The 20947-nt window shown below is 39.4% G+C and overlaps 1 protein-coding gene across 1 annotated transcript in view; it reads left to right on the top strand.

Annotated features, from left to right (window-relative positions):
• The window catches only part of fbn3 (fibrillin 3), a 70418-nt gene extending 49506 nt beyond the window's left edge, over positions 1 to 20912 (top strand). Inside the window, exons 28-65 of the mRNA XM_086088769.1 lie at positions 688 to 813; positions 876 to 998; positions 1078 to 1203; positions 1315 to 1440; positions 1917 to 2039; positions 2128 to 2250; positions 2365 to 2490; positions 2564 to 2686; positions 2798 to 2920; positions 4358 to 4519; positions 4602 to 4670; positions 4743 to 4868; positions 4966 to 5091; positions 5168 to 5317; positions 5408 to 5479; positions 6715 to 6840; positions 6917 to 7042; positions 7212 to 7337; positions 7423 to 7539; positions 8496 to 8624; positions 8699 to 8818; positions 8914 to 9039; positions 9229 to 9381; positions 9655 to 9720; positions 9818 to 9943; positions 11179 to 11298; positions 11397 to 11519; positions 11607 to 11738; positions 12950 to 13075; positions 13215 to 13421; positions 13782 to 13907; positions 14010 to 14132; positions 15335 to 15451; positions 15528 to 15656; positions 15756 to 15875; positions 15955 to 16186; positions 16874 to 17027; positions 18139 to 20912. Coding sequence (XP_085944895.1) covers positions 688 to 813; positions 876 to 998; positions 1078 to 1203; positions 1315 to 1440; positions 1917 to 2039; positions 2128 to 2250; positions 2365 to 2490; positions 2564 to 2686; positions 2798 to 2920; positions 4358 to 4519; positions 4602 to 4670; positions 4743 to 4868; positions 4966 to 5091; positions 5168 to 5317; positions 5408 to 5479; positions 6715 to 6840; positions 6917 to 7042; positions 7212 to 7337; positions 7423 to 7539; positions 8496 to 8624; positions 8699 to 8818; positions 8914 to 9039; positions 9229 to 9381; positions 9655 to 9720; positions 9818 to 9943; positions 11179 to 11298; positions 11397 to 11519; positions 11607 to 11738; positions 12950 to 13075; positions 13215 to 13421; positions 13782 to 13907; positions 14010 to 14132; positions 15335 to 15451; positions 15528 to 15656; positions 15756 to 15875; positions 15955 to 16186; positions 16874 to 17027; positions 18139 to 18513 — 5123 coding nt within the window. The 3' untranslated portion in view covers positions 18514 to 20912. The remainder of the gene's footprint in view (positions 1 to 687; positions 814 to 875; positions 999 to 1077; positions 1204 to 1314; positions 1441 to 1916; positions 2040 to 2127; positions 2251 to 2364; positions 2491 to 2563; positions 2687 to 2797; positions 2921 to 4357; positions 4520 to 4601; positions 4671 to 4742; positions 4869 to 4965; positions 5092 to 5167; positions 5318 to 5407; positions 5480 to 6714; positions 6841 to 6916; positions 7043 to 7211; positions 7338 to 7422; positions 7540 to 8495; positions 8625 to 8698; positions 8819 to 8913; positions 9040 to 9228; positions 9382 to 9654; positions 9721 to 9817; positions 9944 to 11178; positions 11299 to 11396; positions 11520 to 11606; positions 11739 to 12949; positions 13076 to 13214; positions 13422 to 13781; positions 13908 to 14009; positions 14133 to 15334; positions 15452 to 15527; positions 15657 to 15755; positions 15876 to 15954; positions 16187 to 16873; positions 17028 to 18138) is intronic.
• The last annotated feature ends 35 nt before the right edge of the window (positions 20913 to 20947 follow it).

Below are 20947 nucleotides of genomic sequence, written 5' to 3'. Positions count from 1 at the left end.
TTGGATCTTATTACATTGTGCAGTATTAACGGTCCAAAAAGTTAAATGGCAGTCCGTGCATTTGGCACCTGGACCTTCAATGGGGCCCTACCCGACTTAATCCACCACTAATCACAACACAATTATAGAAACCATTAATGTATGGAAAAACACATAATAACAGCATAGAAATTTGCCACATTCAATATATCATCTGGAGCAGTTCAGAATCTATATGTATTTATTTCCCTGAGATGCAGACTATTGTGTGCAATTCACGACATATGGGTTATGCTCAAGTTGGCTGTAACATTTTGATGTTGTTGTTGCTCTGAGCAACCAATCAGAGCACAGAAAAATGCAATGCAATGAAAATAGCAGAGGCCGCTGAATTGAACCCTGTGGAACACCATGTGTGCCGTTCTCCATGTGAATTAATTTTGTGCATATTTGTCTGACAACTTTTTTTTTTCTCGACATAGCTCGTAGTTTGAAGGGATTAAATAATTAAGAAATCACACGATGTACCATCACAACAGCCACAAGTTGACTACTAAGCTCACTAAATTCCCTGCCCCTGGGATTCGATCGAACCCAGGTTAAAAACCACGTTTGGAATAGCAGATTGTTGCAGCTTTGACACTTCAAAACCTATTTTATAGACTTGTCGATTTTGGTTGAGTAAACAATTGCAATTTTTCTACACAGATGTGAATGAGTGCCAGCTGAGTGACAACTTGTGCAAGAACGGCCAGTGCATCAACATGCAAGGAACCTACCAGTGTTCATGTGACACCGGCTACCAGGCCACACCAGACAGGCAGGGCTGCGTTGGTGAGTCCACAATTCAGTTAACATTACCTGAGCATGGTGTCATCCTGCAATCTATTACTTAGATATTGACGAGTGCACCATCATGAATGGAGGCTGTGAGACCCACTGCACCAACTCAGAGGGCAGCTACGAGTGCAGCTGCAGTGAAGGTTACGCGCTCATGCCTGACCTCAGGACGTGTTCAGGTAAACAAACCTCGCCACATATTTCCTCACAAGTTTAGCCTGCAATTGAAGATTGTAAACTATCTCCCGTTTTAATTAGACATTGACGAGTGTGAGGAGACGCCAGACATCTGCGACGGAGGCCAGTGTACAAACATTCCAGGGGAATACCGCTGCCTGTGCTATGACGGTTTTATGGCTTCTTTGGACATGAGGACCTGCATTGGTGAGAAGAAGAAAAAACATTGAAATATTTCTCAGGCTGTGATTCTATTTTAGCCGTCTCTTCAGTGCCAAAATCACACGTTCTTTAACGGGTCCATTTATACACACACAGATGTGAACGAGTGTGATTTGAACCCAAACATCTGTCTCCACGGCGACTGTGAGAACACCAAAGGATCCTTCATCTGTCACTGTCAGCTTGGATACTTTGTCAAGAAGGGATCCACCGGATGCACAGGTGCTTATTTGTGAAATGTGTTGATGTACATGCACTTAAAACAAGTGTTAACCAGTATATGTTATTGTTCTTAAAGATTTCTTAAAGAGAATTCATGTTATATATTACTCCTGTTAGGTGGAATCCTGCACCACTTTTCAGGAACTGCCTGTGTGTTAGCGGCGCGCTCTGATGTCAGCTGTTGAAATGTAACTCGCAGATCATCAGCTTTCAAAGTTTTATATATATATATATACTTGAAATTTTATGCATCATAAGTGCTAGTGGTATTGGTACTTAGTATCGGTGAGTACTCAAGAGTAAATACCGAATACTGGCATCGGTCTGAAAAAAAGTGGTACTGAACATCCCTAGTTAAAATGTTCAGAAATGGTGATTGTGTCACACACTGTAAAGTGTGAATGACTCATTCTCATAATCATAAATATAATGCCAATCAATATTGATAATGACATTTTTCTTGAATATATTTGCAGATATTGACGAGTGCGAGATCGGCGCTCATAACTGTGACATGCACGCCGCATGCATCAACGTTCCCGGAAGCTTCAAGTGCCGTTGCCGGGATGGCTGGGTGGGAGATGGCATCAAGTGTATTGGTGAGTATATTTTCCATTTTCATCCAAATCGGGTCACTTTTCTTTTGACGGATGACTGCTTACTGTGCATTTCTCCCTGTGTGTTTAGATCAGGATGAGTGCGCCTTAGAGGACCACAACTGCAACCTGAACGCAGACTGTGTCAATACGCCAGGATCTTACCGGTGCACATGCAAGGACGGCTTCAATGGGGATGGCTTCTCATGCTCTGGTAAGACCAAACTTTTTTTTTTTTTTTATATATTTTAACTCCCCACAAGATAATTTAATTCTCATTAACTCAGATCTGTTATCACTGACTCTACACCGCCCTCTTGTGCCTCAGATATGGACGAGTGCGCCGACAACGTCAACCTATGTGAAAACGGCCAGTGTCTGAACGCTCCGGGAGGCTACCGCTGCGAGTGTGAGATGGGTTTCACCCCGACAGAAGACAGCAAGGCCTGTCAAGGTGCGCACATGATTAATGACATTATTTTTCATTGGAATAGATATATCATATTTTCCCTCGTCTTTTGCCACAGATATCGATGAGTGTAATTTCCAGAACATCTGCGTGTTTGGAACATGCCAGAATCTTCCGGGGATGTTCCGTTGTGTCTGTGATGATGGTTATGAACTGGACCGGAGTGGAGGAAACTGCACAGGTTAGACAAAATGAGGCATGACATGTTTTCAGCCTCCTCATACACTCAGATTGGCTTTTCAAGTTGAGACGGAAATACGAATAAGCTTCTTTGTGCCTTTTTGTACCACAGACATCAACGAGTGCGCCGACCCAGTGAACTGCATCAACGGGCTGTGTGTGAACACTCCAGGAAGTTACCTGTGCAACTGCCCGGCCGACTTTGAGCTCAACCCCACTGGTGTCGGTTGTGTAGGTGAGGCAGAGGATCCTTCTTTTTACTGTAATAAAAAGTACACAGCATGATACAACTCAGTTACAGTAGTGTGGAAAAAGTAATTTATGTCAGTAGTCATTTAGTGTTTAGATTGAAGAGTGAAATATTGCATGATTTTATTTTTTCCCAATTTTTTTCGCTCCAATTTGAAATATATCGAGATACGTACCAACCGTCTTTTATTGGAGAGATATTAGAAGTAAATGCCAATTTTGCAGTTTTGACAAGTTCATTCAAATATGTGTAAAACAGCAACAAAATAATTATTGCTGTACCGTCTCAAAATGAGCCATGCCATATCCAACGGAATCAAATTATTAATTAATTGTATGCATATACATGCAGGAATTATCGCTTACATCGTTTCACTCATGGTCAATTTTCTTTTAACACTTTCACGGACAAATTATGATAACCTACATCTCAACTGTTTGTATTACTCTTTAGGCATGAAAAAAAAATCACCTTCAAGAATTTGGTGACATGTCCACTAGAGTGGACAATGTGCATTTGAGCAATTGATGAAATATGTTTGTAAGAAAAGAATAAATAACAAAAAAGTCATGTATACACGATAGAAAATGGCTGTTTGATTTTTAACATTGTGTTAACATATTTTTAACATATTTTAAAACTACATGTATTGCAAAAACATTTACCCAAAGAAAAATTTGCTTTTTATGAAGTACAGCTAGTCGCTGTCATCATCCCCACTTAATGGTATATGGTCAACTATCCTGTAGGTTTTGCTAGCATGTTCTGCACCTGACCACAACAAAACATAAGGACCAGGATCCTTAATCTCATATGAGGACTAAAATCCCCAAAATATTGCTATAATAAAAATTACATGATGATTTTAAGCAAAAAAGGAAATAAAATACTGCAGATAAAATATTTTCAAAAGCAACAAAGTTACAGCAACACTAAGTTGTAATCACAATACAGCTAATGATGTCCAAAGTCCAATTTAGTGGACTCATGATCAATCGCCATTTCCTCAAATTTGAAAATCAATACTTGGATATTTTATCAATTATATTACTCTTTAGTTGTTGCTTCATGTTCCAATATATTTTTTACTTGCAAGGGCCTCCTGGAATAGAAGGAATAGACACTTATTCCTTCCTTCTACTACTCCTACTTCTGTCGGCCATCTTGTTGCCAATCTTTTTATTTATTTATTTTTGCACTTACAAACGTTAACCACTGGATGGCAGTTTATGACAAGACTACTCTAGTGTCCACTGGAGTGGCTAATGGCCAACTCTGGCAAAAAGATTCATTTATATAGGAGAACACATTTTAATAGCTGTTCACTGTAGAAACCACTTTCCATGAAATGGTTAACCTAAGGCATTTGAACATTGATTTTAAAAAAATTAAAAAGATATATTTTTTATGTTTCTCACTCAGATACTCGTGTGGGAAACTGCTTCCTCGACATCCTCGCGCGCGGCGATGGCGGAATCTCCTGCAGCGCTGAGATCGGCGTGGGCGTGACCAGAGCTTCCTGTTGCTGTTCGCTCGGAGGAGCCTGGGGCAACCCGTGCGAACTCTGTCCTGCCCCCAACTCCAGTATGCACCGCCTCCTGATCTGCTATTTGATTTTTGACGTGATCTCTAATTTGGATTCAAAACAAGTTTGTTTTTTCAACAGCTGAATATCGCACTCTTTGTCCCGGAGGAGAAGGTTTCAGACCTAACCCCATTACTGTCATCTTAGAAGGTAAACCGTTCAGCTTTCTTTCTTTCTTAGCTCTTCACGGAAGTACAATAAAGTATTTGATTCATTGTCTAGATATTGATGAGTGCCAGGAGCTTCCAGGCCTGTGCCAGGGTGGAAACTGTGTCAACACCTTTGGTAGCTTCCAGTGCGAGTGCCCAGGCGGTTATTATCTCAACGAGGAGACTCGCATCTGTGAGGGTAAGTGAGAAGATTCTCAACTAACGATGACCACTGTTACTATTTGTTCTTTCTTTTTTTTATATATGTCTACTAAGTGTACCCCACCTTATTGTAGACATTGATGAATGCACCACCCACATTGGGATCTGTGGACCTGGTACCTGCTACAACACTTTGGGCAACTACACATGCGTGTGTCCCCCTGAGTACATGCAAGTCAATGGAGGAAACAACTGCATGGGTAAGTGAAGTGGCATGACACGTCTTCTTTTACTGGAATTCTCTGGCGCTGATTCTGTTCTGTTTGTGAAATTCAGACATGAGGAAAAGCGTGTGTTACCGCAACTTCAACGACACATGCGAGAACGAGCTGTCCTTCAACATGACCAAAAAGATGTGTTGCTGTGCCTACAACGTCGGCAAGGCCTGGAACAAGCCGTGCGAGGCCTGCCCAACTCCCGCTACCTGTAAGTAGTGCCCTCTAAACTAAAACGGCTCACTGACAAAAAATTCTGATGCTTTGCTGTTAATGTTGCGCCCAACCTTTTGTGTTTTAGCGGAGTATCAGTTACTTTGTGGGAACCAGGCACCTGGCTTCATCATTGACATCCATACTGGAAAGCCAGTTGGTAAGGTCATAATTGTGCACATCAAAACACCTTACATAACACTCCACTTTTTTAGGATTAAAATCATATTACAAGAATAAAGTCTATTTTGTATTTAAAAGTCCTATTTTAACAAACCTGACCGCTTCTAAGCCGGGTATCAGTATTGGGCCAATACGAGACCTTATTTCAAGGTATCGGTACTTGTGTCGGTTAATAATTAATGACATGAAATTTTAAGGAAAAGTGCTACGTTGGCATATATAGGTCTTTCTTCAAAATAATCTGTCATTGTTTTTTTTGTGTTTTTTAGGATACATTTTATGTATCAAATTAGTAGCGTATCGGTACTTGGTATGGTTATCTGTGTCTACTCAAGAGTTGAGTACTGGTATCTGTCTGAAATAAAAGTGGTATCGAACATCCCTACTCATTTCAATCAATATGTCAGCTATTATTAAAAAAAAATTTACACACATTTATTCTTGTAATATTAAAATTTTCATGTAACAAAAAAAAACTATATAAAAGTATATACCTGTACATTTTGGGGTGGGGGGGCAAAATACAACTTTATTTTCATAAAATTACAACTTTAATCTTGTGTAACTTTCTTTTTCTTATCAGTGTGACCCTAACTAATTTTCTCCCAAAAAACATATAAATACGTTCTATTTTAAAATGTTTAAGTGTCCCAAAGACGTATTTATATGTTTTTGTTTGTTTTTATGCTAGAGCTTACAGAAGGCTTTGATGCAGCCTCTCTACTGCAAAGAACGGTTGAATAAATTGTAGTTATTACACAAACGGCCAGCAGGTGGCAGCAGAGCAAGGGAGATGAACCAGGGCCATGTTGAAAAAAACCTCAATTACTCACAATTCTAAATAGATTTAATAATAAAATAAAAAGATAATGATGAAACGTAGCTATATTCTAATGCTAAATCCAGTATAACAGCTGTGAGTGAAGGGGATTGCTTCTGTGAAAGTGGCTGTGAGTGAATTAGTTAAAATATTTGGTAAATCCAGATTGGAAAAAAAAAATGTTTTGTCCCTTAACATAAAATAAATAAATCTGTCCACAAACGTGCTTCCACTTATGTCAAGTTCAATTTAGCCAATCAGAAGCCAGAAAAAGCAACAGCAAACACCTTGAAAACGCACATGTTGTTGAATATGTCAATATGGCTTATATGGACAATATGAGTTAACATCCATCCATCAATTGATCCATCTTCTGTTATCCTTCTGTGCAGATATTGATGAGTGCAGGGAGATTCCTGGTATCTGCGCCAACGGCGTGTGCATCAACCAGATCGGCAGCTTCCGTTGTGAATGTCCAATGGGCTTCAGCTATAACAACATACTGCTCATTTGTGAAGGTAACCCTTTTAAAATAATGGTCAAAAAAGCCAATGCGCCCGTGTTTAATGTTGTTTTATTTTGGGTCCTGCGCAGATATTGACGAGTGTAACAGCGGGGACAACTTGTGCCAGCGTAACGCCAAGTGTATCAACATTCCTGGCAGTTATCGCTGCGAGTGTTCACCAGGGTTCAAATTGTCCCCTAGTGGGGCCTGTGTGGGTGAGTGCTCCTTTGGGCTTGTCTTTCCACAAAAAAAAAAGATGAAATTCATTGATTATCAGCACTTAAACAAGTGTAGAAGGTTTAGCCCCTTGTTTTACTTGCACTTCCAGCGCATTTTATTTTAAAATGAAATAATCTCATTTTATCCTATCCTTTGTTCTGTCAGACCGCAACGAGTGCCAGGAGATTCCTAACGTGTGCAGCCATGGAGAGTGTATTGATACCCAAGGCAGCTACCGGTGTCTCTGCCACAACGGTTTCAAGGCCACCACAGACCAGACGATGTGCATGGGTGAGAGGGAGGATCCACAACTGATCTTGTGACTCTTCTTTTCCCCTTTTACTCAGTTTAACGTGTACATTTTATGTATTTATAGATATTGATGAGTGCGACAGACAACCATGTGGCAATGGTACCTGTAAAAACACTGTGGGGTCCTACAACTGCCTGTGCTTCCCTGGCTTTGAGCTCACCCACAACAATGACTGCATGGGTGAGTAATGAATTACAGTAAACATTACAATACAATGACTCCCTAATTTCTAACTGAAGTGGTCCCAGCTCATGGTGACCACAGGATCAGTCATTAAAACAAAATAAATCACTGAAAAAGTGGCGAAAAAATGTGTCAGAAGGCAATTAGTAAGACAACACTAAAAACTGTTTATATGCACAATTAAGAGCCCGACCAATTTTCATCTGGCTAATTCAATTGGTCAATATTAATTAAGTCTATTAAATGTATTAATAAATGATTTATTTATAGAAATAAACACATTTCAGCATCAAACAATGATAATGACATTTAAAAAAAATATTTTTTTGTTTTGTTTTTTAACACAGTTAAAATGTGTTGAAAGTAGGGTTAGGATTTCAAAATAGGGTTTCAAAATAGGGTTAGGTTTTGCACAGTATGCCGGGTTAGAATTAGTTTAGGTAGCTAACCGTCAAATTGTGTGACCTCAGGATTCAAATTAGGGTTGGGATTTCAAAGCGGGGGTCGCAATGTATATGTAGGGTTAGGGTTAGATTGCATAAAAAATCTGCCAAGTTTCAAAACAAAATCAAAGATCAAATATCAAACATCCCCACTCAAAAAAATTGTGCCATCCATCCATCCATCCATTTTCAGTACCGCTTGTCCTCACAAGGGTCGCGGGGTTGCTGGGGCCTATCCCAGATATTTGCCAAATATTAAGCAAATACCAAAGGAAAAAGTATTGTAAAACAGTAAAATGCTCTGGCAATTAGCATTAAGGGTTCACATTTTATTCTTGATATACTTCTTTATATAAATCATTGGATTCATCGGTTTTCAGGATGCCAAATACCAAAATCACTTCGGCCTAAAAAATAAATAAATCCGTCGGGCCCTAACACAAATATGTAAAAGCTTACCCCTAAATCTTATTAATTCATATTCAACCCTAAATCCTCTTCACCTGGCAGACATTGACGAGTGCAGCGCCCTGCAGGGTCAAGTGTGCAGGAATGGCCAATGCATCAACGGGCTGGGTTCCTTCCAATGTCTCTGCCAGGAAGGTTACGAGAATACACCTGATGGCAAAAACTGTGTTGGTAAGTCTGATTCATGAGTTTAATACGACACGTTCAATTTTCATATTTAAATACACTTGATAATTTCTCTCCAGACATCAACGAGTGCGTGATTCTTCCTGGCACGTGCTCTCCGGGAACTTGTCAGAATTTGGATGGATCCTTCAGATGTATTTGTCCTCCGGGCTATGAGGTGCAGAATGACCAGTGCATTGGTAAGACACAGACATGGACACTTAGCAGGAAGGACAAAATAATCTTGTCTTCTACACCACTTACACCAAGTTCTCATGTGCTGATGCTTTGTCAGATATCAACGAGTGTGAGGTGGAACCAAACCTTTGCCAGTTTGGCACCTGTACCAACACCCCTGGCAGCTTTCAGTGTTCCTGCCAACCCGGATTTGTGCTCTCTGACAACAAGCGACGCTGCTATGGTAAGGCAAACTACGTACATATGATTTTTTTGTTAATTTTAATTTTAATTTTAATTTTAATTTTAATTTTAATTTTAATTTTAATTTTAATTTTAATTTTAATTTTAATTTTATTTTTAATTTTAATTTTAATTTTAATTTTAATTTTAATTTTAATATCAATCCATTCATTTTCATCTTTTACGACAGACACTCGAGAGAGTTTCTGTTTCACCAAATTCGAGGTAGGAAAGTGTTCCGTCCCGAAAGCTTTTAACACCACCAAAGCCAAATGCTGCTGCAGCAAGATGCCTAGCGAGGGCTGGGGGCTTCCTTGTGAGCTGTGTCCCCGAGAGACCGAAGGTGCGTAACACACGTGCATACATTCACACAGTTTCAGTTTGACGTGTGAGAGGTGTAAGCTTTCACCACTTGATAACATGCGCCGCTGAAATATCCTTTTATATATATTTTTTAAAGCAACTTGGTTGCTAAGTAAACGTACTATATTTACATAATTTTCATTACAATATTTTCTCCTGTAACCTTAAGAAATACGTGAAGAGGCTTAGTTAATTTATGCACATGATGACATTTGTAAAATAATGAAAGTGACCTTCTCACTGTGTTTTCCAGCTGCTTTTAACACTTTATGTCCCTACGGCCACGGAGCGCTTCCCGGACCTGGTGAAGCTCGTGAGGGTGCGTGTGACATCAGAGAACTGAATTAAACCAATTTGATGGATTAGGGTGAACATATATGTGTAAAACATACTGCTTTTTTTTTCTCCTCCTGTAGATATGAATGAGTGTCTGAATAACCCGGGCATCTGCCAGAATGGCATCTGCATCAACACTGACGGTTCGTTCCGCTGCGAATGCCCCTTTGGATACAACCTGGACTTCACTGGAGTTAATTGTATCGGTAGGTTACTTTATATTTTGATTTGGGTAAACTTAATGATACATGAAGCAAAACAATTTCTATATCTCTGCCGAGGAATGTTTGGTTATTATTATCATGACTAGTTTTTGTCATGAGGGACGTGAGTAATTGAGGGATGGCCTACCCAAATGTAGGACGTGACTAGACTGGTCAGGGGCATGACTAGACTGGTCGCCATGACTGGGCAGGATGTGACTAGACTGGTCGCAATGACTGGAACAAGCGTGACGTGACATGACAGGACATGATTTGACTTGACTTGCTGTGGAGTGGTTATGACTTGGCTAGTTTTATGGCTGTGGCTGTGGCTGTGACGAAGACTTGGATGTGACGTCGACGACTTGGCTGTGACGAAGACGACTTGGCTGTGACAAAGACTTGGATGTGACGTCGACGACTTGGCTGTGACGAAGACGACTGGGCTGTGACGAAGACGACTGGGCTGTGACGAAGACGACTGGGCTGTGACGAAGACGACTGGGCTGTGACAATGGCTACTTGGCTGTGACTAAGACTTGACACACGAACTCCCACACATAACGTAGACAATGCTCCCACACTGACTGAACAAACCCCACAAACTAAATACACCTCTGCTAATTACTTGACAAGACCCACCCGGGGAAGACACAAGCGGACGTGGTTACACATAACGAGCAAAAAGCCAACCCCACAGAACCGAAACGTGACAGTTTGTTTTTTTAAGGAATTACTGACATAGGCCTGTTTATTACAACCATGATTAATTATTGTTATGTTTATTTAATATTTTACCTCCATTGTTGTTATGTGCTGGATTTTGGCTGTGATGTATAATATTAGATGAGAATACATTTTGATTATGGCTCTATTGCCTCAAATAAAGAAGCATTATGTCCCATTTGAACGTCTTATTTTATTCATTGCCATTTTGCCACTTGCTGCCATCTTAAAATGACATCACAGTTGCCCAGGGCTCAGGTAACGGTCAAACATGGCTCACCTGTTTTTTTACTTTGGTCATGTGACATTCACAAGCTGAGCCATGATTGGTCATTACCTGAGCCCTGTGCAACTGTGATGTCATTTTCAGTCTACAACAACTGGCAAAATGGCCGCCCCCTGAGATGGCTAAAAACAGGTGTTTTGCTGCTTAATCAGTGTCATGTTTAGACTAGTGTTTCCCCTTTAAGTAACCAAAGATGTGTGATTATCTCCACTTTTATCTTCTGCAGACACGGACGAGTGCTCCATTGGAAACCCGTGTGGAAATGGAACTTGCACAAATGTGGTGGGAGGCTTTGAATGTTCTTGCCAAGAAGGTTTCGAACCCGGACCTATGATGACTTGTGAAGGTCAGCCGTCCACATGCACATTATGGTTATTAATATACTGCATGAACAGTTTCTTCTTTGCTAAAATTCTGTTGAATCACACCAATTCCTATCTGCAGACATCAACGAGTGCTCAAAGAATCCTCTGCTGTGCGCCTTCCGCTGCGTGAACACCTTCGGCTCCTACGAGTGCATGTGCCCTGCCGGCTACGTCCTGCGAGACGACCAGCGCATGTGTAGAGGTCGGAAGATTGCAAAAATGCAACATTTTACTGGCTGATGAATGTTTACCTACTGTATTGGTCTGTTGTCAATGTTCCCCCCATTAGATCAGGATGAGTGCTCCGAGGGTCTGGATGACTGTGATTCCAAGGGTATGACCTGTAAAAACCTGATCGGGACCTTTATGTGTATTTGCCCACCTGGCATGCAGCGCCGGCCTGACGGAGAAGGTTGTATGGGTAAGAAAACATGTTGCTGCACTTTCTTTTTTTTTTCTCAGACCAAAACCAATGCGAGTACTCTACTCTTGAGTAGTCACCGGTTCCATGTAACAATACCACTAGTACTTTTGATACATAAAATTTCCCCCCAAAACCCAATGACAGATCATTAAAAAAAAAAAAAAAGGCCTTAGACGATGGATGTCCAAACTTTTTCCTCCAAGGACTACATACAGAACATTCAAAGGAGTCATGGGCCACTTAAAAAAAATCCCACTTCAATTTTTTTAACACGTCAAAATCAGTCAATGAAGCAATTAATTATTTTGAAAAACTGGTCATGGCCCTGCATCCCACTCCAATATATTCACTATTACACTGAACAGCAGCAAAATCCAATCTCTGCATTCAGAACCAAAAAAATATGGGTTACGTTAGCAATTTGGACCTTGATACAGAGCAGAATGTTGGGGGAACCATTTTTCTTTCCAAAAAAGAATTTTTAGAAGCATATTGTTATTTATTTATTGAAAATAGTGTTGTGAAAAATGTGAGCATTTTCATTGTAAATAATTAATTTGAATATGTTCATATATTAAAAAAAAAAGAAAAAAATGAAGAAGCTTTACAGTATCTAAAACACATTTAATAGTAGTAGTGGCATGTTGTTTTTTTCTTTATGGATAACAGTGTTGTGAAAATTTTTTGTATTTTCATTGTAAATAATTAATTTGAATATGTTCATATAAAAAAAAAAGAAGCTCTACAGTATCTAAAACACATTTATTAGTAGTAGTGGTAGTCTCATGTACCACATCTCGCTAGTCATTGGATGAAATTGTCGGAACACTAGACCCATTTTTTTTTTTTTTTTGACAATGTTTTTTTTTTTGCATATTCCGCGGGCCGCTAATAAATGTATTCTGGTCTGCAAATGGCCCCTGGGCCATAGTTTGGACACAACTGCCTAAGCCCTTTATATCACAACATGACACCGCCCCTTAAAATTGCATGAAATGAATGACAATTATTTTCTCATTTTAAAATGGGATTCATACACTTGGACAAAATGAATGTGATGTTTCAAAGTAACAACTAAGTAAGTAAAATCATAGCTGAGGTAAAATTGTAATAATGATAATAATATTAGTGACAAGTGATCCTTTTTGTGATGTATACTGTACATGCATGTGTGTTTCATGTTTCGATGTCCTTGTGTGTACTTGCAGACTTGAATGAGTGCAGAGCAAAGCCTGGCATTTGTAAGAACGGCCGCTGCGTCAACACTGTGGGAAGTTACCGTTGCGAGTGCAACGATGGCTTCGAGCCCAGCTCCACTGGAACCGAGTGCATTGGTAAGATATTGATTACCTACTCTAATATACTGTAAAAGAGACGTCACAGTAATTAAATTGATTTGAACCCCACAAAAAGCACGAGTCATTCCTTTTTTAAATTTTTTTTATTTTTTTATTCCCCGCATTCCTCGTCCAGACAACCGTAAGGGTTTCTGTTACGTGGAGGTCCTGCAGACGATGTGTCAGCAGTCGTCCACCAACAGGAACAGCGTGACCAAGTCCGAGTGCTGCTGCAACACGGGTCGAGGTTGGGGTTCGCAGTGTGAGCTCTGCCCGCTGCCTGGCACCGTCCAGTACAAGAAGATGTGCCCTCTTGGGCCCGGATACACCACAGATGGCAGGGGTGAGTAGATGATTAGAACAACCTCCCAGAAAACAGATGGCTGAATGAACATGTTGGCCATATTTACAAAAGCTACGTTTGGCACAAACACAACACTGCTCGTGACGAAAAGGACACGACACCCACAGTTTTTCTTTAGCTGGAGCCAAATAGAAGTCAGTGTTAGCACAAAAACCTTAAGATGTCTTCAAGAAAGCAGCAAAATGTTAAGAAAGGCCCATTAGAACACCATAAATGTATTTGGGGTAAATCAGAGGCACTTTAAGTGGTTGCAGATTTGTGCTGACTCACATCTAACAGGAGTTAGAATTTTTACTTCCTTTCTCAAAAAAACAAAACAATTGTAAACTTTGCATCCAGATATCAACGAGTGTCAGGTGATGCCAGATCTGTGCCGCAATGGTCAGTGCATCAACACGATCGGATCCTTCCGTTGCCACTGTAACGTTGGATACAAGACCGACTTTACTGCGACCTCATGTGTCGGTAAGGCCGATCTCCATTGAGAATGATGTTGATGTTTTTTCCCCATATTTTTAGCTGCTTTGGGAAGTTTCTTTTGCTCAACTATGTTTAACGTGGTTCCAGACGTGGACGAGTGCTCGCTGTCTCCCAAGCCTTGTAACTTCCTGTGTAAAAACACAGAGGGCAGCTACCTTTGCTCCTGTCCGAGAGGATACAGCCTGCAGCCTGATGGAAAGACCTGCAAAGGTACGAAGACTCTAGCATGCCATTTAAATTGTATTTTCATTTCAATTCCTGACATCAACAAAGTGGTGGGAAATAATATTTTATCATGGGGTTTCGAATCAATGATAGCGACCCTGAAAGCAGGTATATGTTTACGCCAAGGATGGGCAACTGAAATGCTGGAGGAGGGGCCACAATTTTGTAACTGTTTCACTTGGGGGCCACACAGCAAGACGCATTTCTAACTGGGTGTATGATAAAATGCCACTTTAAATATGGACAAGTATGTGCATACATGCAAAATATATGCTTTTCACATATTAATACAGTTTTCAACACATGTATAAAAGATCCACTCTTGCATTAAAATTAATTACCGTTTAAGGGAGCGCAAAACTTCTGAACAGCAAACCAACATTAAGTGCAAGAACGCATTTTGTGCATTTTTTTATTTTTTATTTTTACAAAAATCAACTCACTCAAAATGTTAATATTATTGAGCAACTATGCTTGTCGTTCCAAATCCTTAAAAATTAATAGGCCTACACATGTTCTAGTGTAAGACGCATGTGCATCTAAGCCATATCTGCTATCTAGTGGTGAATGGGGATATTACAACTTAAAACTACAGTTGACCCCTGCATACTCATGTTTGGCACCCATGGATTTGCATATTCTTATATTTATTATAATTTATATTTTTTCGTTTTAATATTTTTAAATATTTTTGGGGGCGGGGGCGGATTTTTTTGCCCCTGTTTGTTTGTCATATTATATATGTTATATTACATTAGTTCTGCAGCAATATAACCTTATTCCCATTTTCAAGTAATAAAACTTTAGTCGTGCAATAATATGACTTTATTGCCACTTTGAAAAAAACTGTTTTTCTAGTAATATTACAACTTTAGTTCCATAATATTATACCTTTTTCTAATAAATAATAGTTTTTTTTAAATAATAATAATAATAATAATAATAATAATAATAATAATAATAATGCAACTTTCATCCCTTAATCATACTTCTTTAACTTTTTTTTTTGAAAGTAATGTTATAACTTGATTCCTGTAATACTAGCGACGGGCCCAATTTTAATGAAAAATGTCACATTCTAATAAACGCCTCGTGTAGCCTTTCCCATGCAGATTCTGCAGGTGACAATAGTTAAGCAGCGGTCTGTGCTCAATGTTTGAATGCATCGTTTGTTCTCTCCTGCTAAGATCTGGACGAGTGTTCCACCAAGCAACACAACTGCCAGTTCCTTTGCGTCAACACCATTGGAGGCTTCACTTGCAAATGTCCTTCTGGCTTTACTCAGCATCAAACGGCCTGCATTGGTGAGTGCAAGATTGCGTCCACTTACTGGAAATCCTCCTTGAATCCAAGAGTTAACACTCTATTGTGATGTTTCAGACAACAACGAGTGCACGGGTCAGAACAGCGCGTGCGGTTCTCAGGCTTCTTGTGTCAACACTCCTGGCAGCTTCAACTGTGAGTGCTCGAAAGGCTTCTCTTTGGATGGCACTGGTCTGGAGTGTGAGGGTAAGTAACAAGATGTCGGTGGGATCATGTGACCCAAGTGGGATAACATGTTTTGATGTTTCAAATGTCCAAACACCAAAACACGCTTGCGTTTGTCAGATGTGGACGAATGCAGTAGTAACCACCGCTGTCAACATGGCTGTCAGAACATGATGGGAGGTTTCCGCTGCGGCTGTCCTCAAGGCTACGTGCAGCACTACCAGTGGAACCAGTGTGTCGGTCAGTCGCACTCACATCTCATTATTGGGCATGATTTTCTGCTTTGGTTGAATTATCGTTTCCATTCATATTCTGTCAGATGAAAACGAGTGCCAGTCGGGCTCAATGTGTGGCGCGGCTTCCTGCTACAATACGCTGGGCAGCTACAAGTGCCTGTGCCCGTCCGGCTTCGACTTCGAGACGTCCGCTGGCGGCTGCCAGGACGTTAACGAGTGCTCCATGGGAGGCAACCCGTGCATGTATGGCTGCTCCAACACGGACGGAGGATATCTGTGCGGCTGTCCTGGAGGATTCTACAGGGCTGGACAAGGGTAAGCTATATTGCAAAACTCCAATGTTGAACACAATCTGTTCTGTTCTACTAATATATATTAGTGCTGTCAGGCAATTAACTTTTGACTGATTTTTCAAGGCCCACAGAATATTGTGCTCTATTGCTATAAAAACATGGAACCTACCAAAGGAAAGATTAGAATCTCTTCTTTCATTAGGAAAAAAAGTAAAGTTGTATCTTATCCCGTTTTGCAGCAACTAGCATTATAATCTAGCTAAGCTTTATCGTTATTTATTCACAAATCTGTTTAAAACAGTGGGGGAAAGAGTCTGTTGCAACATGGCCTGGTTGAGTTCTTATACTCTGCTGCCACCTGCTGGCCGGTTTTGTAATAACTACCATTGCTTCGAGCATTCTCTTCAATTCAGAGGCTGCATGAAAGCCTTCTGTTTGCTCTAGCATAAAAAAAACAACAACATAAAAACATATAAATACGTCTTTGGGACACTTGAAACCTTTAAAATAGAACATATTTATACGTTTTTGGGAGCAAATAAGTTAAATACAGAAACATGTGTGATTAATTAGTTGAATTTTTTTATTGCTTGACAGCACTAATATATATATATATATATATATATATATATATATATATATATATATATATATATATATTTATTTATTTATAGTATGTTTTGACCGTGATGTCCGTGTCTCCATGCAGTCACTGTATATCAGGCTCAGGCTTCCCAAGCCAATTGGGCGAAGGCGATGAGGACGACAGTCTGTCTCCCGAGGCCTGCTACGAGTGTAAGATCAACGGAGGAGGAAAGAACGGACGACATAAACGCAACACAAATGAAAATGAACTGGATCATGTAAGTTAGTTATTTAGTGAGACTCTTGACCAATTGAGAATGTTTATAAATGACGCTAGAATATAGCCACGTAGCAGAATGTGAGTGACTATCACTGACCCAAACTAAAACTATGACTTTTTGTGTTTTGGATTGCGCTGCTAGATTTTTTTTAAATAAATTTATTTACAAGAGTGTAAGGCTTCATAAATAGTTGTTCAGAGACAATACCAAGACTACTTGGATTCGGAGTCGCTTATTCTAAAGTAGTCTTCATCATTGGTGGGGCTGTGAATCGAAACTTGGTTCTTATTAAGAAATGTTTCCCAGTAATTCAATTCCTGGGAATTATTTGTTTGCTTACCTGACAATTATGGCAATTAATAGCCCTTGGTGGAAAGAAGCAAACAAAAAAACGAACCAACAGCACCCTGTCTGGGGCTCTGCCGCTGGTGAGGCTGCTTAAAGAAACAATAATTTGGCTGACACGGCACAGGAGAAGGAAACAAGAGGAACTGATAAGCAATATCGATAATGGAAACAGAATTGCTAAATTCTTACCAAATCCCATCCATAATCATATGGAGGACCAAAACTAAAAATAAATAAATGACTAAATAAATGAATAAAAGTGGAAATAAAGACGGATATAAAAAATATAATACAAAATTTAATACAAAAAATAAATATAAATGGAAATAAAAACAACAAAATCTAATATATATTTATATCCCTAAATAAACAAATGTAAAAATAAAAAAAGAGGAGATTAAAAAAATACAAATGAATATAAAAATAAATGTCTAAATAAATACAAAAATAAATATATAAATATAATTAAATCAATAAATCAATCAATAAATAAAAACTCTCAGGTCAAAATGCTATTCAAATGAGGGGGCGTTTTGGGTTGGGCTCCGCCGTTGTGCTATTTAGTCATTTCTTTGTTTTTAATTTTGGCAGTTTTGGTCCTCTATATAATCATTGGGTAAAATGTAATTGACACCGATTGTAATATATTGGGGGGGAGATACCCGAAAATATCTTTTTAAAAAATTGCATGTATTTTCAATGAAAACTGAGGGGAGAAATATCAATCAATCACCCAAATCGAATTTGTAATCCATTCCAGGAGCCAGTGAGTCTGGCCAGCGTGGACACGCAAGCCTCCATCCCCATGAATCTTTCTCTGGCCTCGCTCCTCAACAAAGAGCCCCTCCTGGAGCTGCTGCCCGCCCTGCAGCCGCTGGAGCGCCACGTACGCTACGTCATCACGCACGGCAACGCCGACGAACACTTCCGCCTGCTGGAGCGCCGCGACGGCAAGAGCGTGCTGAGGCTGGGCAAGAGGCCGCCTCCCGCCGGCTCCTACCGGCTCGACATCGCCAGCCTGCCCCTCTTCGGGCCCCGAAAACGAAGCCAGCTGGAAGAGCAGCACGACAAGGACTACCTACAAGGGGAGATAGGGGGCGCTCTGCGTATTAAGCTTCACATCCACCTGCACTGAAGGCGCCCCTGGACTGACCCCCTTCAAAGCCTGAACCTTTTGAGTTTTAACCCGCCCTTGTATCCTGCAGAGGGTTCACCGAGGGCGATGATAGACTAAGGCAATCAGCCCGACTCCACCACCACTTTGTTACTGTTCATGTTTTGTGTGATTTACATTTTCCTTTTGTTTTTTGTCATGATTATACTTGTGTCCATCCTTCTCTTCCACAACGAGCACTCCTGTGGAGCAGATCACAGCGAGGTGCGTAGAGCCCCCTAATACAGGCGCATCTCAATAAAGTTGAATATTATTGAAACTTAATTGTTTTCTGTAGTTCAAATCATGCGTCTCAAGAAATTAGAATATGAATCAAAATCATTTCATATTTTGAATTGAACTACCGAAATAAGTTAACTTTACGACAATTTTCCAATTTATTGAGGTGTGCTTGTAAAAGACATAATGGCACACAAGTCCATGAAGCACTTTTGTAGGCAGGCAAGTCAATTATTATTATTTTTTTCCAAAGCACAACATAGAGAATTATATATGGAAGCATATTGCATTCACTTGAGAAAAAAAACTAAACGTTTTTCTGACAATTTTTTGGGGGGAGCTTTGTTTTTTTGGAGTAATTTTTTAAAATGTTTCTTTATTTTTTCTGTTTTACTGAGTATTTTCTTCTGTTTAAAAAATAAATAAAAAAATTCCGTTTTTCTGAATATTTTTTCCAGTTTTTCTAAATATTTGTTTTCAGTTTTTCTGAATATTTTTTCCCAGTTTTATAAAATAATTTTTTTCCTGTTTTTCTGAATATTAAAAAAATTATAATTCTGAATATTAAAAAAAATAATAATAATTCTGAATACCTTACACTAAAACAGTGTGTGTTACTAATTACGATATATGGAGGTATGCATGAAAGTGTCCGCTTTCGCTATTAGTGAGTCTGCAACAAGTCACTTGGAGTTCAGAGGTAAAAAAAAATCAAAAATACTTTGAAAAAAAACCAAAGCTTCCCAAAAAAAATTGTCAGAAAAACAGAAGTGTTTTTTTTTTTAAGTGAATGCAATACGGTCCGTAGAATTATGAGTTAAAAAAAAAAGTGCTGAGAGCTGCCTTAACTGTCTTTCTGCATGCATTTGAAGTTTCATCCAATTACGTCTGACAAGCAACAAGGCACCTCTCTGGGAATTTCACTCCCAAAATCACATCTCACTCTTTCGTGGCCTTTTTGTGTGAGAGGACTGCAACAGCAACATTTCAGGTTGATCAGATGTGGAACTAACGTTTGTTTGCATGTGTTAGGTGACCTCAGTGCTAGTTCACCCCATGCGATGCTGACGCACAAACCAAAGAGGGTGCTATCGTCACGAGCAGGGAACTTTACAGTGAGCAGCTTTTCCAAACAAGCTAAATCAGGTTACTTTTGTTTGAATAAGGATGCATTGATTCTTAAGCTAGGAGGCAACAGTCACCTGACCAGAAGTGTGATCTTCATAAGCACCAAATACATGCACAAAAACAACATCTGTCATATCATATTCTTCATTTCTCATATTTTTTTCCTCTCAAAGAGAAAAAAAAAAGGTGCTATAGGTAATCTTGTCTGCTGTACAAAGAACACGGTCTTGAATCTGGATTGCAAAAGTGACATTTGTTATTAATTTTTGTGCCAGGCTTTATTATTGTTGTGTTTGTTTGTACTTTGTATTGTCTCAGTGCTGAAAAAAAAACAATATTATCATAGGTGCTTCTTGAAATTGTATATTAAGTAAAATGTAGTTTTTTTTGTGTGTTTATTTTTAATTTTTATGTCAAGACAGCCAAAGTAAACAATAGATTGAAGGCCTATAAATGCAAATGATCAACACTGATGTCAGCATAAGGAGAGCTTACACTGTCTATCCAATGCTAGAAGCGTCAGTGCAAACTTGACCACCTCGGCTCGGCTCATAATGGTGCTAAATGATTCAAGGTTGCCTCACATGTTTATCACGCATAACCATTTTGTCTATTTCTAACCTGGAAATCTTTGTAACGCTTTATAGTGTCCTCGTGTCTCTCTCTTTTTTTTTTCTTCCTTTGTCTGTTTTTGACATTTCAGTGCCAAACTTGAAAAGTGCCATCAGCATCATCAACCACTTGCACTGAACTATGATGTGCTATATTAGCCAGAAAAGCAACAACTTGGCTTGAAGAGAACTCCAAAGTGACAATCATCCGTACACAGCACATTTATTAGTTGAAGAGCGATAAATAAATCACATTTGTTTGTAATATTCTGATCCTCATTTATGTGCAAAGACAACAACCAAAGACACTCTGTCGTTGGCAGTCGATAGGATCTGAATGATTCACATTATATTGTAAACTTTTGTCCAGTGACAATTTGCAATAAAGTATTGTGGGTTATATTTTTAAGTGTGGTTTCCTGGCAGTTTAAAATGAT

This window comes from Leptonotus elevatus, chromosome 11 (assembly GCF_054856555.1).
Source record: "Leptonotus elevatus isolate MCC_2025b chromosome 11, RoL_Lele_1.0, whole genome shotgun sequence".
Classification (NCBI taxonomy): Eukaryota; Metazoa; Chordata; class Actinopteri; order Syngnathiformes; family Syngnathidae; genus Leptonotus; species Leptonotus elevatus.
Note: the sequence above shows the minus strand (reverse complement) of the source record. Positions and strands in the feature narration are given on the sequence as shown.